Raw genomic sequence first — 11,982 nt, 5'->3', positions numbered from 1 at the left:
GCTGATGTTGTGGCTCATCTCACCACTCCCACTACTGGAACTGAGGCCAATTGCATTGTTCCTGCAGATGCCTGGCCAACCCAACACAGTATGAGGACCAAACATGGTCAGAATTCTCAGCTGCTTAGCTACTGTGCTGCAGGATAGGTTCAATCCACTGAAGTCAAATTTAAAACACGGGTACGCAAACTATTCAAAAAAGAGAGTTTCTCTTTTATTTATAAGGCAATGAATAAAGAGAGCAGGTGGTTGTTATATTATCACAATCTTTGATTAAATTTATTAGAAACACTAGGAACTCTTCAAGAGGACCAAGGAAATCGGCAGGAAGTTGCGAATCTTTGATCTTGGTTCAGGAATTTGGTGCAGGGGTTAAGATACAACAAAAATATAGAGTCTCTTCAAGTACAGTCTACACAAGGTAACAAAACAGATACCGTCTCACACAATCACTATACACCCTCCAGACCATCAGTAAACTCAATTGGCAGCTCTCCTCCACCTTGCTTCTCCCTCACTTCTCCACACCCCTTCCACCCACCCAGTCCTAGGGTGAGCTGAGATCTGGCCTGCTGCACATAGGATGATTGTTTCACTTCGGCAGGTTTCCTTCAGTCAAGTACATCAAATAAAACCTCAGCGCCTGCATTGTGCAGCTGGGGAGCCCTGAAACCTTTCAAAAGTCAGCACGTGGCCAAATTTACTCAGATATAGCGTCTGCTTTTTTATTTTGCTTTTTTTACTCCTCCAGCCCCTCAGAAGGGGAGAGGGGGGTGTAGAAAGGGGAAAGAGAGCAGAAAGGAGAGAAAGAGAAACCAACTAATCTATTAATAATTATAGCTTCATTGAATCATATATAATGTGAAGTTGGAGACAGAGGTCTCGATTTCAGGGTCCCTGGAAACTGCAATATCGTCTGTGGAGGTCAAGGGCCCTTTACTTCTGCTCATCGGTTCCTCTTTGACTCATTTATTTCTGAAGGCACCATTTGGTTATCACCCCCAACCGGTTCCAGGAAGACGCCTTACGGCATTTACTGCTGATGCACGATACGCACATGGGCTTTAGCAAGTGATGGAGTGTAGTGAAGTCTAAACAGTTCATCATTTGACAAGCAGGAGGGGGAAAAGGAGAGGAAAAAGGAACAACACAACCTGTCCACCAAGATTTAAATTCTTCACTCCCCAAACTAGGTAAGGGAGCCCACAGCCCACATGACCCCCACAAAATTGTGCAACTGGGAAAGTAGTGTAAAGACGGAATCTGGGAGGGAGAACAGTTTACGTGTCCCTTGTACTTTGTGCACATGGGATGCATTTTAAGGCGTAATCCGATGGGGCTTAAAAAATTGTCCTGATTTTTGCTGAACTGAGTTTGCTTAGTTTTCCTCAATCATTTCCAAATCCAGATCATCGCAGGTACGTTGGAAAGGGATGGCTTCTGTACTGTCACAATAATTCTTGGGATCCTCCTCTTCGTCACTTTCGCTCAGCGTTTCAATCCGGCTGCTTCTTGCTGGGCAGCTGTGTGATGAGTCTGGTTTGAAGGCTGCGGTGTCTGGGATGAGGATGGGAGACTGCCGGTCCTTTGGGGCTTTCCCCCTCTCCAGCTCCAGGCAAGCAGGACTGCTCAGGTTTCTCCTCTGCAACCAAATAAAAACAGAAATGAGAACCCTTGTCAGAACAAGGAGGCTGGTTGTAAATTTACAAGCTAATGGCAGCAAATATTAAAGATAATAGTGCAGCGGTCCAGGAGGAAGGAGATGGATGGGGGAGCCTGTGCCAAGTCTGAACAGTAATGTAAAAGTGCAGAATTCCAGACACCGTTACCAATTCACCTACTGATCACACCCTCAAGACCACGCACCCCACCATTCACAAATTCCCTGCTGCCCTCTGATGAAAGGTACAGTTTTACAAGCATTTCTTCCAGGTTTGAAGAGTGTCAGTTTGTATGTTTGTTATGTATATATGATATTACAGTTTCGCCCAATTCCATTCTCATTCACTATTATGTGCGTATTTCAAGGAAAGGCGGTGGGGGGGGGGGGGGGGGCGGTTTCACGATTAATGGATTACGAGAAGAAATCCCGACGAATTCTCATTTCTCACCCCTCCACCCAGCCCAGGGACACAAGTGCCCTCATTATTCCTGCTGAAACGCAGCTAACTGGGATTGAATCCGTGACCCTCCTGGCCTGTGTGACACATGCATTGGGGAGCGACTTATCAATAAGCTGCATTGCAGTTACACAAAGAGCAGACAATGAGGGACCGCTAACAAGAGGCTAGCTCAGCTGGGATCCTGTACATTATGCCTCTTCCACGGCAGACCTTTATTATAACAGTATGCTAAGTAGTGCTGAGAGAGGATTTATCTTCGCCACAGAGGCCTTACAGAGAAGAGTGAGCAAAAACACAAAATGGTGAAGCATGTATGTTGTGAGCCATTCCACTTCTGCACCGTATCTGGGCATGGTGTTTCATTTTTAGCACGCATCTATCACTTTGACCATCTGGGGAAATGAACAGAAATCCCAATTTCTGATAATAGAAAGCCATAACAACACACTCATGTTATTCACAGGATGCTATCTGTTCTATTTTCTATATCAAACAGAACAATCAGAAATGAAAATAATACCAGTGAAGTCCAGTAATTTTGCTTAGTTGGCTGCATGGCTGGTTTGTAGTGCAGAGCAACGCCAATGGCGTGGGTTCAATTCCTGTGCTGGCTGAGATTATTCATAAAGGCCCTGCCTTCACAACCTTGCCCCTTGCTTGGGGGGTGTGGTGATCCTCAGGTTAAATCACCACTAGTCAGCTCTTCCCCTCAAAAGGGGAGAGCAGGCTATGGCCATCTAGGGCTAAGGTGACTTTACTTTCCAGGGAGATAGTTGAATGTTAACAATGCTCTCATCAGTGTACCAGCCCGTCCCTGCCACAGGGTGGTGCTACATAACTATTGCAGTAGCCTGTTCACCCACTGGGTAGTGCTGTACAGAAAGAAGGGACTAGCGACCTGGGGAAGGAAGGAATGGCTATGGCAGCAGTGAGACCAGTTAGATCGAGAGAAGATGGAGCACCAGGAGTGTGGAGGATGAAGGAATTTTCCCTTTACCTTCATCCGTGTCCATAAAGGTGTGCTGTTTCCAGGGCACTTGGTGCAAACTGCCAGTAATCATGCTCTAATTTTTCACGGTCAAATAGTCTGCCAATGGACAGGAACACAATGAGGTCTGATCCAGTCCTTGCCCAACATCCAAAGGGCAGGGATTCTGATGAGACGTTGAGGACCTCAAACATCACTCTGTCTCACACTCTCACTACAGATTCCGCCAGACCTGTTGAGTACTCCCAGTATTTTCCATATTTATTCCAAAAGAGAGTTGCATTTATAAAGTTCTTCAAAAAGCACCAAGCTACTTCATGTACAACCAGGTAGGTTAATATATGCACCTTAAATTTCACTCCTACACCCCCTCTTCCCCAGCTGCCCCGGCATCCCCTGTCCCAGAAAAATGTAGACGCCACTAGCAGAGTTCAGCTAACTCAGACAACAGAGATAGGGAAATTATCTCTCAAAACTTATTTAATTGGCTGCATTTTGAGACATCAAAATACACTGTGAATGGTGTCATTTAAATGCAGTTATTTCAATGATATTTCTTCTCACTGTATGAGCTGGCTGAATCCATTTGAAGAGGGCAGAGGTTTATTTTTATAGAAGTGGACATGCCCAAAACAAATCTTGACAATAAGCAGCTGAACAGAAGCCTCGAGCTGTAAGCAGGGGAAACTGTGGTCCTCTTGGCTGAGTAATAATGCTGTGCGTGCACTTGCATGTGCATCAATTTGGTACATCTCAAGACTGCATATAAAAAAAATTGTCCAAAATGTATATGCGAGAGAGAGATAGCCAAAAGCTCCAAATGATGATATTTAAAAATCCCATATTTGAGGAAGGCAAAGAAAGATAGTTTGCTTTAGTGTAAAAACCGCCCCATTAGCTTTGCAAGAGAAATTTCACAGGTTATAGATTATTACTATGGATGACAAGTTAAATCCTCTCCCAGCAGATTTCCCCTTACTCTAGCACCATGGACCTAACATACAAATAAAGATCAGTCTCCTACCTGAGCATGTCTGTGGAGTTACAAAGAGACCATCTTCTGCCTGCCCCTTCCCCTCCCCCACTATGATCCTCAGGTCAGATGTCACCCTATTGTTCCCACATAGTTCATTTTTAAACCAGCTCTTCCCAAAATTAATATGCAAAAGCAAATCTTGCCTCTGTTTCAGAAAAACAGAGACATTCACGGAAAAGTAATGCGGAAAATCTGCTTTCCAGGAGAATAAACATTCCGAGGAAGCTATAAATCTGCGCTCATTAACAAGAACATTGTGACGGATTCCCAGCATTAAGGGTGACATGGTGCAAGCATCATATCCCCAATAAATTATACAATCAGCCCCTTCACGCCCCTCAACAAAGAACAGGCTCTACATCCATTTCTAACAACACCAACCACTGCATTGTTTTGGGCTGTCCTTTCCCTGCTGCTAAGGGACCATTTATCAGCACACTCCCATTAAACTACCTACAGGGAGAGCTGCTTTGAAACGTGGAGTCATTGAGAGGCAAAGTGTGGGAATGTTGCCCAAAGTTACAATACTGATGGACAAAAGGGGTTTTCCTGGTTTTTTTGGCAGCATGAGGCTGATCCTTGCCCATGATCCAGGGAGACCAAGTCAGCAGTTTTAAACACTCCATGTCATGCACTTAGGAATTCTATGTTTACAGGCAAGAAGCTGCTGTTTAAACACATCGGGCACATGGATTCTGGGTGCAGAACAAACAGCCCCATTGAAGATGGCAGTATAAAAGTCTAGACTTTGGATAAGTGAAATTTAATTGCCCTCACCTTACCCTTCAACTCAAGCTGAGCTGTTCCAGGAGTAGAAAATTTCAATTTGGACCCAGCAGGTTTTTTTTTTAAAAAAGTGTAGTTAACAATGGAATGTAGATCCTGTGTGTTTTCTGGGGTGGCACAGTGGCATAGTGGTTAGCACTGCTGCCTCACAGCCCCAGGGACGCAGGTTCGATTCCCGCTTGGGTCACCGTCTGTGTGGAGTTTGCATATTCTCCATGTGTCTGCATGGGTTCCCTCAGGGTGCTCCGGTTTCCTCCCACAATCCAAAAACGTGCTGGTTAGGTGCACTGGCCAAATTCTCCCCAGTGTACCCGAACAGGCGCCGGAGTGTGGCGACCTGGGGATTTTCACAGTAACTTAATTGCATGGTTAATGTAAGCCTACTTGTGACAAATAGACTAAACTAACTTCCATGATTCAAAGAAGGACTTGAAATGTTCGGAGTCTCCATTTCAAAATGGCCACTCCATGCCGTTAGAAAATCGACAAACTTAAGAAGTATAAGATTTACAAAACTTCATCTGATAAATGACATCAAAGCTATTTTGTGTGGGTTTCTAGTCCATTGTCTGTAGCAGGTGAGATAGGCTCAGTTGGACTGTGGTCTCCATGCTAACAGTGCTCACCAACAACTAACTGCATTTATACAGCACCTTTACAGAGCAAACCATCTTGGATTTGTTCTACTCACTTACATAAGCTACACAATAAAACATTCAGAACACCTCCAGGAAAGGAACCAGATGTGAGAGATTCAGGAGGCCATAAAATGCAGTAACTAATATGCGAGTAAATAAGGAAATTACTACTGACATGAATGGTTGCCAAAGGCACCCGATGAGCAGGAAATGGGAGCGAGGAAGAAAATATAAGCAGCTTTTAGTCATTTATTTCTATCAGGTTTCCATACAGCCTGATGGGAAATGGCCATATGCAAAACTCTGGCAAGACAGCTGCTGGGCTGTTACAGTGATGCTGGGTATAGGGAGGGGGAAATCTGACAAGGGTTCCACTCAATTGTTACCCAGAGTGTGTGGGAAGCATTGCATCAGCCTGGGTCCCAGGTGGAACCTGTGGCCTCAGCAAGGCAGCGTGACCAACAAGCCTGTATAACGCACTTGCAGCTTTGCACATTATCAGCTGCCAGTTTCTGATATGATACTGTCGTGATCACAATGATACAACACTGGAGCTCTGGAAAGGAAGTGCTTGCATTAGCCTTGAGAGCTCTGAACCCAACTGAGGTTGCCAGAGTGCAAAAAAAACATGCTTCCTTATCTCAGCTGACCGAATAGTACACGATAAAAGTTTTGTCCATTTCAGCAGATCTACTCCAAAGAGAAGCACCGACCTAGAGGACCCTCCCGCTTAACTTCATACGGGGGTGCCGCAAATCGGGCAGGCAGAGGGGTGAGTGCTACAATCGGGCAGGCAGAGGGGGGTGCTAATTAGATAGGCAGGGGAACTCCTGCAATTAGATAGGAAGACGGGGTGCTGCAATTAGATAGGCAGAGGGTAGACACAGCCCTCGAGGGCTAGGAAAGGATGCTGCATTTGAATGCAGTCTTTGAGGAGGTAACAAGGAAGTTAGATAAAGGAGGACTATTGGGCATGATTTATTTAGATTTCCAGAAGGTCTTTGACAAGATGCCGCATAGAAGACTGTTAAATAAGTGGTGTTAAGGGTAAGATCCTGGCATGGCTAGAGAATTGAGTGACTGGCAGAAGGCAGAGAGTGGGGATAAAAGGGTTTTTCTCAGGATGACAGCCTGTGACTAGTGGTGTGTCTCAGGGCTGGGACCACAACTTTCCACAATATGTATTAATAATTTGGAGAAAGGAACTGAAGGCACTGTTGCTAAGTTTGCAGATGATACAAAGATATGTAGAGGGATGGATAGTATTGAGGAAGCAGGGAGGTGCAGAAGGACTTGGACAGGTTAGAAGAGTGGGCAAAGAAGAAACAGATGGAATACAACGTGGAAAAGTGTGAAGTTATGTGCTTTGGAAGGAGGAATGGAGGCAAAGACTATTTTCTAAATGGTAAAATGCTTAGGAAATCAGAAACAAAGGGACTTGGGACTCCTTGTTCAAGATTCTTTTAATGTTAATGTGCAGGTTCAGTCGGCAGTTAGGAAGGCAAATGCAATGTTAGCACTTATGTCGAGAAGGCTAAAATACAACAGCAGTGATGTACTTCTGAGGCTGTATAAGGCTCTGGTCAGACCCCATTTGGAATTTTGAGAGCAATTTTGGGCCCCATATCTAAGGAAGGACATGCTGGCCTTGGAAAGGGTCCAGAGGAGGTTCACAAGAATGCTTCTCGGAATGAAGAGCTTGTTGTATGAGGAACGGTTGAGGACTCTGGATCTGTACTCGGAATTTAGAAAGATGAAACTAGGAAAGGATGCTGTACTTGAATGCAATACAATGATCACTGTTAGAGACTTTGAGGAGATAACAAGGAAGTTAGACAGAACCAGTGGACATAATTGAAACTTACAGGATACTGCGAGGCCTGGACAGAGTGGACATAGAGAGGATGTTTCCACTAGTAGGAAAAACTAGAACCAGAGGGCACAACTTCAGGCTAAAGGACCGATCCTTTAAAACAGAGATGAGGAGGAATTTCTTCAGCCAGAGGGTAGTGAATCTTGGAATTCTATGCCGCAGAAAGTTGTGGAGACCAGATCATTGAGCATCTTTAAGGCAGAGATAGATCAGTTCTTGATTAATAAGGGGATCAGGGGTTATGACAGAAGAATGGGGATAAGAAAAATATCAGTCATGATTGACCTGGAGCACTTGTGCTGGGAACTGGGATCAACTGGCATTCACAGAACTACAGGCTAGTGAACATAGAACACTACAGCACAAACAGGCCCTTCGGCCCACAAGTTGCGCCAATCATATCCATACCTACCAGGCCTATCTATAACTCTCAATCCCATTAAATCCCATGTACTCACCCAGAAGTCTCTTAAAGCGAGTTCACCTCTACCACCACCGATGGCAGCGATTCCACTCACTCACCAGCCTCTCGAGTGAAAAACTTACCCCTAACATCTCCTCTGTACCTGCGCCCCAGCACCTTAAACCTGTGTCCTCTCGTAGCGACCATTTCGGCCCTGAGAAACAGCCTCCCAGAATCCACCCTATCTACACCTCTCAACATCTTATAAACCTCTATCTGGTCGCCTCTCAATCTTTGTCTCTCCAGAGAGAAGAGACCTAGCTCCCTCAACCTATTTTTTTTCCTTTTTTTTGTTATTGGGGAGCATGCCTTATGAGGATAGTTGAAACGTCAATGCCTCAGAGGACAGAGAACTAAACAGACTAAAATAAGAATAGGAAATACTTGAAGTAGCATCAGTGGACTGAGAAATAAAATTGAAGTGGAGGGTCCAATATGACTCTTCACTGAGTTTTCTTCAAAACTCAAGATTTCATTAGTAAGTCAGACCATGTGACTTGGAGTTCTGGAGATACAAAGATAAGCCAGTTTGATGCTTTATTACACTCACATGTACGCCTTTTGTTTTAAAACCATCAGGAACTCTCAGAAACTTTGGATGGAAAGCACCATCCAAATCACAACCTGAGTTGCTAGCCCAGAAAGAGTAACGCACATGAGCGTGTTCAAGAATGCGCGAGCGAGGGGCCTCCAGCTGGCCCCTGCAAACTTAGGATGCCCCCTAATCACCCCTCAGCTAGTTCAGCACAGCTTTACAGACGCTTTGTAAGTTGCTTCTGAATATCATTCATGGACAGACCACTGCACACAAGGACAAGGTCATGCATGGATCCTGGCTCAACTGATGCTACCCAGGGGGAACATCGTCATCTGGGAAAATAGCTATTTAGGCACAACACCAGTCTGCACTTAGCAGAGACAGAAAGGAGAAAATTAAGAATTAAGATAAGAAAAATGCCACAAATCGAATTGTGACCGGACTCTTAGCATTGTGACTGCTGATTCCCTGCAGTTGCCACTGGAGCTCTGAGCAGTGCTGAGCTGGCTGTGGGGTAAGGTTCCAGTTACATGATAGTAATTTTACATCAGCCATCTTCATTGGTAAACTGGGTGCTCATAACCCCAGATACCTGGCTTTTGGCTTCAGCTCTGGTACAAAGTCCAATTGAAGCAAAAGGGAAGAGCGAGAATGGTGAATAATAAAGTGCGAGTGACAGAGAGAGGGAGGAAGAGGCTTCCTTAACTAAACTGAGTTCAGCTACGTTTCTGGATCATTACAATCCCACATTCTACCAGAGTTTCCGGGCCAGACACAAAATGCACTCAATTCCACATGATTTAACAGAAATATGAGGAAGTCACGTGGCAACAGGGCAATAGATGGTTGTTCGAAAGATGCATTCTCTTCTATTCCCCTTCTTCTGTGTCGTGACTGACTTGGTTTGATACCCGTTTAAGTCAATCCACCCATTCCCTCGCTCATATTTCACTCAAACTAACATCGTCACTGGAGAAAAATAAACCAACAGCCGCCACAGTGCCAACACTTTCAACAAACAAAATGTAATATGGCTTATACTTGTCAAAATAAAAATCTTCTGATACCAGCAGAGGTCAATAAAAGGTATAACCAGATTAAATCTTCCACAAGTTGGAACAGGAAGTGATAACAGCAGAATTTCAACGCCAAAGGCACCACAGCGCTTCAGAGAAACCTCAAACACAGCCATTTTTAAAGATTATCAGGACCTTGACTAATAGAATGTGCTATTTTAAACCCTCTCTCCCCAGACCAGACTAAACCACACAAAGATACGTAGCGACCCCTCGCAGCTCCACTGGCCCATCTCCAGAGCTTGTTGCAAACCGGGAAGGTTTGCTTTTGTAAACGAAACACATCTGCTTCAAGCTGGTTTCCTACCAATCACAGGAACCTTCAAAAACGGAATCGCAAAACAAGTCAGTAAGCAATATAACAAGAGGCAAAAATGCACAGGATCTGCTGTCTGCATTTTACAGAAATACTGCAACTAGGCAGACATTATACAAAAAAAAATGAGCACATGAAATGGGGCAAGATTGTTGCTCATTTGCCCACACAATCCAGGAATGAAGGATTTGTCATATGAGGAATGGTTGTGGCGTCTGGGTCTATATTCCATGGTGTTTAGAAGGATAAGGAGGGATCTAATTGAAACTTCAGGATACTGACAGGCCTAGATAGAGTGGACGTGAGAAGGTGTGTCCACTAGTGGGAGAGACCAGAACCTCAGAGTGCAGGGATACTCCTTTAAAACTGTGAGGAGGAGAAATTCTTTCAGCCAGAGGGTGGTGAATCTGTGGAACTCACTGCCTGGCTGTGGAGGCCAGGTCATCGAGTGTCTTTGATAGGTTCTTGATCAATAAGGAGATCAAGGGTTACGGGGAGAAGGCAGGAGAATGAGGATCGTATCAGCTATGATTGAATGGTGACGTAGACTTGATGGGTTGAATGGCCTAATTTTGCTCCTATATCTTATAATCCGGCATTATAACGCTCATATATGCAGGAAGGTGTAGAACCATTCACCATCCCTCTCCTCCATTCCCCTCAAGCTAACTTAACAAAACATTCCCTGTTGCTCTGCAGTAGAACAGAAGATTGTGCCATATCACAACTACACAGTTAGCAAAATATCATCCATCTTTCATGCACAGGCATTAGGCTGGTTTAAGCATACATGAGTTTGACTGTATCCACTATGTAACGTCCTCAGAGATTATTACTGTGGACTGTGCTTCTGCTGCTGTTAGCCATGGATTCCTCCTCTGCCACAGACAAAGTTTTTGCATAGCAGAAAATGACCCACATTACTTTTGCAGGTTCGATGTCGCATTAAATCCATACTGGACTCAAGACAGCCTTTACATTACAACAGTGTGATAGTTGATTTAGGGATGCTGCAAGTTTTTAATCCATGTCAAACCTAAGTTGCCAGGATATTGTAGAAAAAGCTACAACTGTACCTCAAACTAATGTTGTATTCGGCCTAAGGCTAGCTGCTAAAAACACCTAGAAAAGTGTCACACTTCCCAAAACTGAAGTTCTTCATCTGTCATTAGCCAAAATCCATCACAAGAAATTATTCCTTTGTATAAACCCTCTAGGTCAAAGCACGAGTAGTTGAGGTGGTGATCCAAACGGAGGTTATGTTACAACTCATAACAGACGCCCACATACTGAGAATATGCATTCCAACAATGGATTATCTGGAAGCCTGCCCAATGACTATGTGCATGGAGGTCACTGGTGTTTGAAGTTACTGTTCCTGTATTTACATCCCATAACAGGAAGGGTGGGCTATTATAGCAGTCAAAACTAATGTATGTAATAGGACAAGTATAGGAACAGGAAAATAGCACTTCAATGGGAAACTGCAAATCACACCAATAAGCTAAATCAGCAACCCTTCATGTAAGCTCTAAATATAATCAGACAGCACACACTAGGTCTTATGGTGCACAGAGTACAAGTCAGTATTTTACAATCTAACTTTACTCAGTTTTGCCCATGCTCCCACTAGTGGAAGCACCTCCTCCATGTCCACTCTATCTAGGCATCTCAATATTCTGGTAAACCAATCATCTCTATGCAAAGTGGTCAGGAAGGTCTCAAGATTGAACCTCATCTGTACAGAATTAAACTCTTATCACAACTGGCCCCAGAAGTAAGAAGAAGAGACAGAAAAAAATGTTTCCTGATCATTGCCCAGTAACCTCAGATGAATAAATAAACTTATGCCCTGGTCCCAGCTTGTGCATTAACTTCAGCCTGCACAGCGCTCATAATTGGCTCCCTTAGATTGATATTTCTATGAAACGCTGAGTAAACAGCTTCAGCATCATTCTGTGGCCATCCTAGCAAACTGATGATGAAAACTGTGTCCTCTTCGGTTAACAAAAAGCTCTAATTACTAAAACAGATCAATAATGAGAAACATAAACTTGATTTTTACTTGTTTATGGGATGCGAGTGTTGCTGGTAAGGCCAGCATTTGTTGTCCATCTATAATTGCTTTCAACCAGGTGGTGGTGA

General features: G+C 44.1%; 1 protein-coding gene across 3 annotated transcripts in view; it reads right to left on the bottom strand.

The window, feature by feature from the left end:
* Window positions 1-218: 218 nt before the first annotated feature.
* Window positions 219-11,982, bottom strand: part of fam53c (family with sequence similarity 53 member C) — a 127,176-nt gene continuing 115,412 nt past the window's right edge. For all 3 annotated transcript variants that reach the window (XM_080201133.1, XM_080201134.1, XM_080201135.1), the window contains one exon: window positions 219-1,642. In XM_080201133.1, coding sequence (XP_080057259.1) covers window positions 1,379-1,642 — 264 coding nt within the window. In that variant the 3' untranslated portion in view covers window positions 219-1,378. The remainder of the gene's footprint in view (window positions 1,643-11,982) is intronic.

Source organism: Carcharhinus amblyrhynchos, chromosome 13 (assembly GCF_965287045.1).
Source record: "Carcharhinus amblyrhynchos chromosome 13, sCarAmb.v2.hapA, whole genome shotgun sequence".
In the NCBI taxonomy this organism is placed as follows: Eukaryota; Metazoa; Chordata; class Chondrichthyes; order Carcharhiniformes; family Carcharhinidae; genus Carcharhinus; species Carcharhinus amblyrhynchos.
The sequence above is the reverse complement of the archived record's forward strand: the minus strand, read 5'-3'. Positions and strand labels throughout refer to the sequence as shown.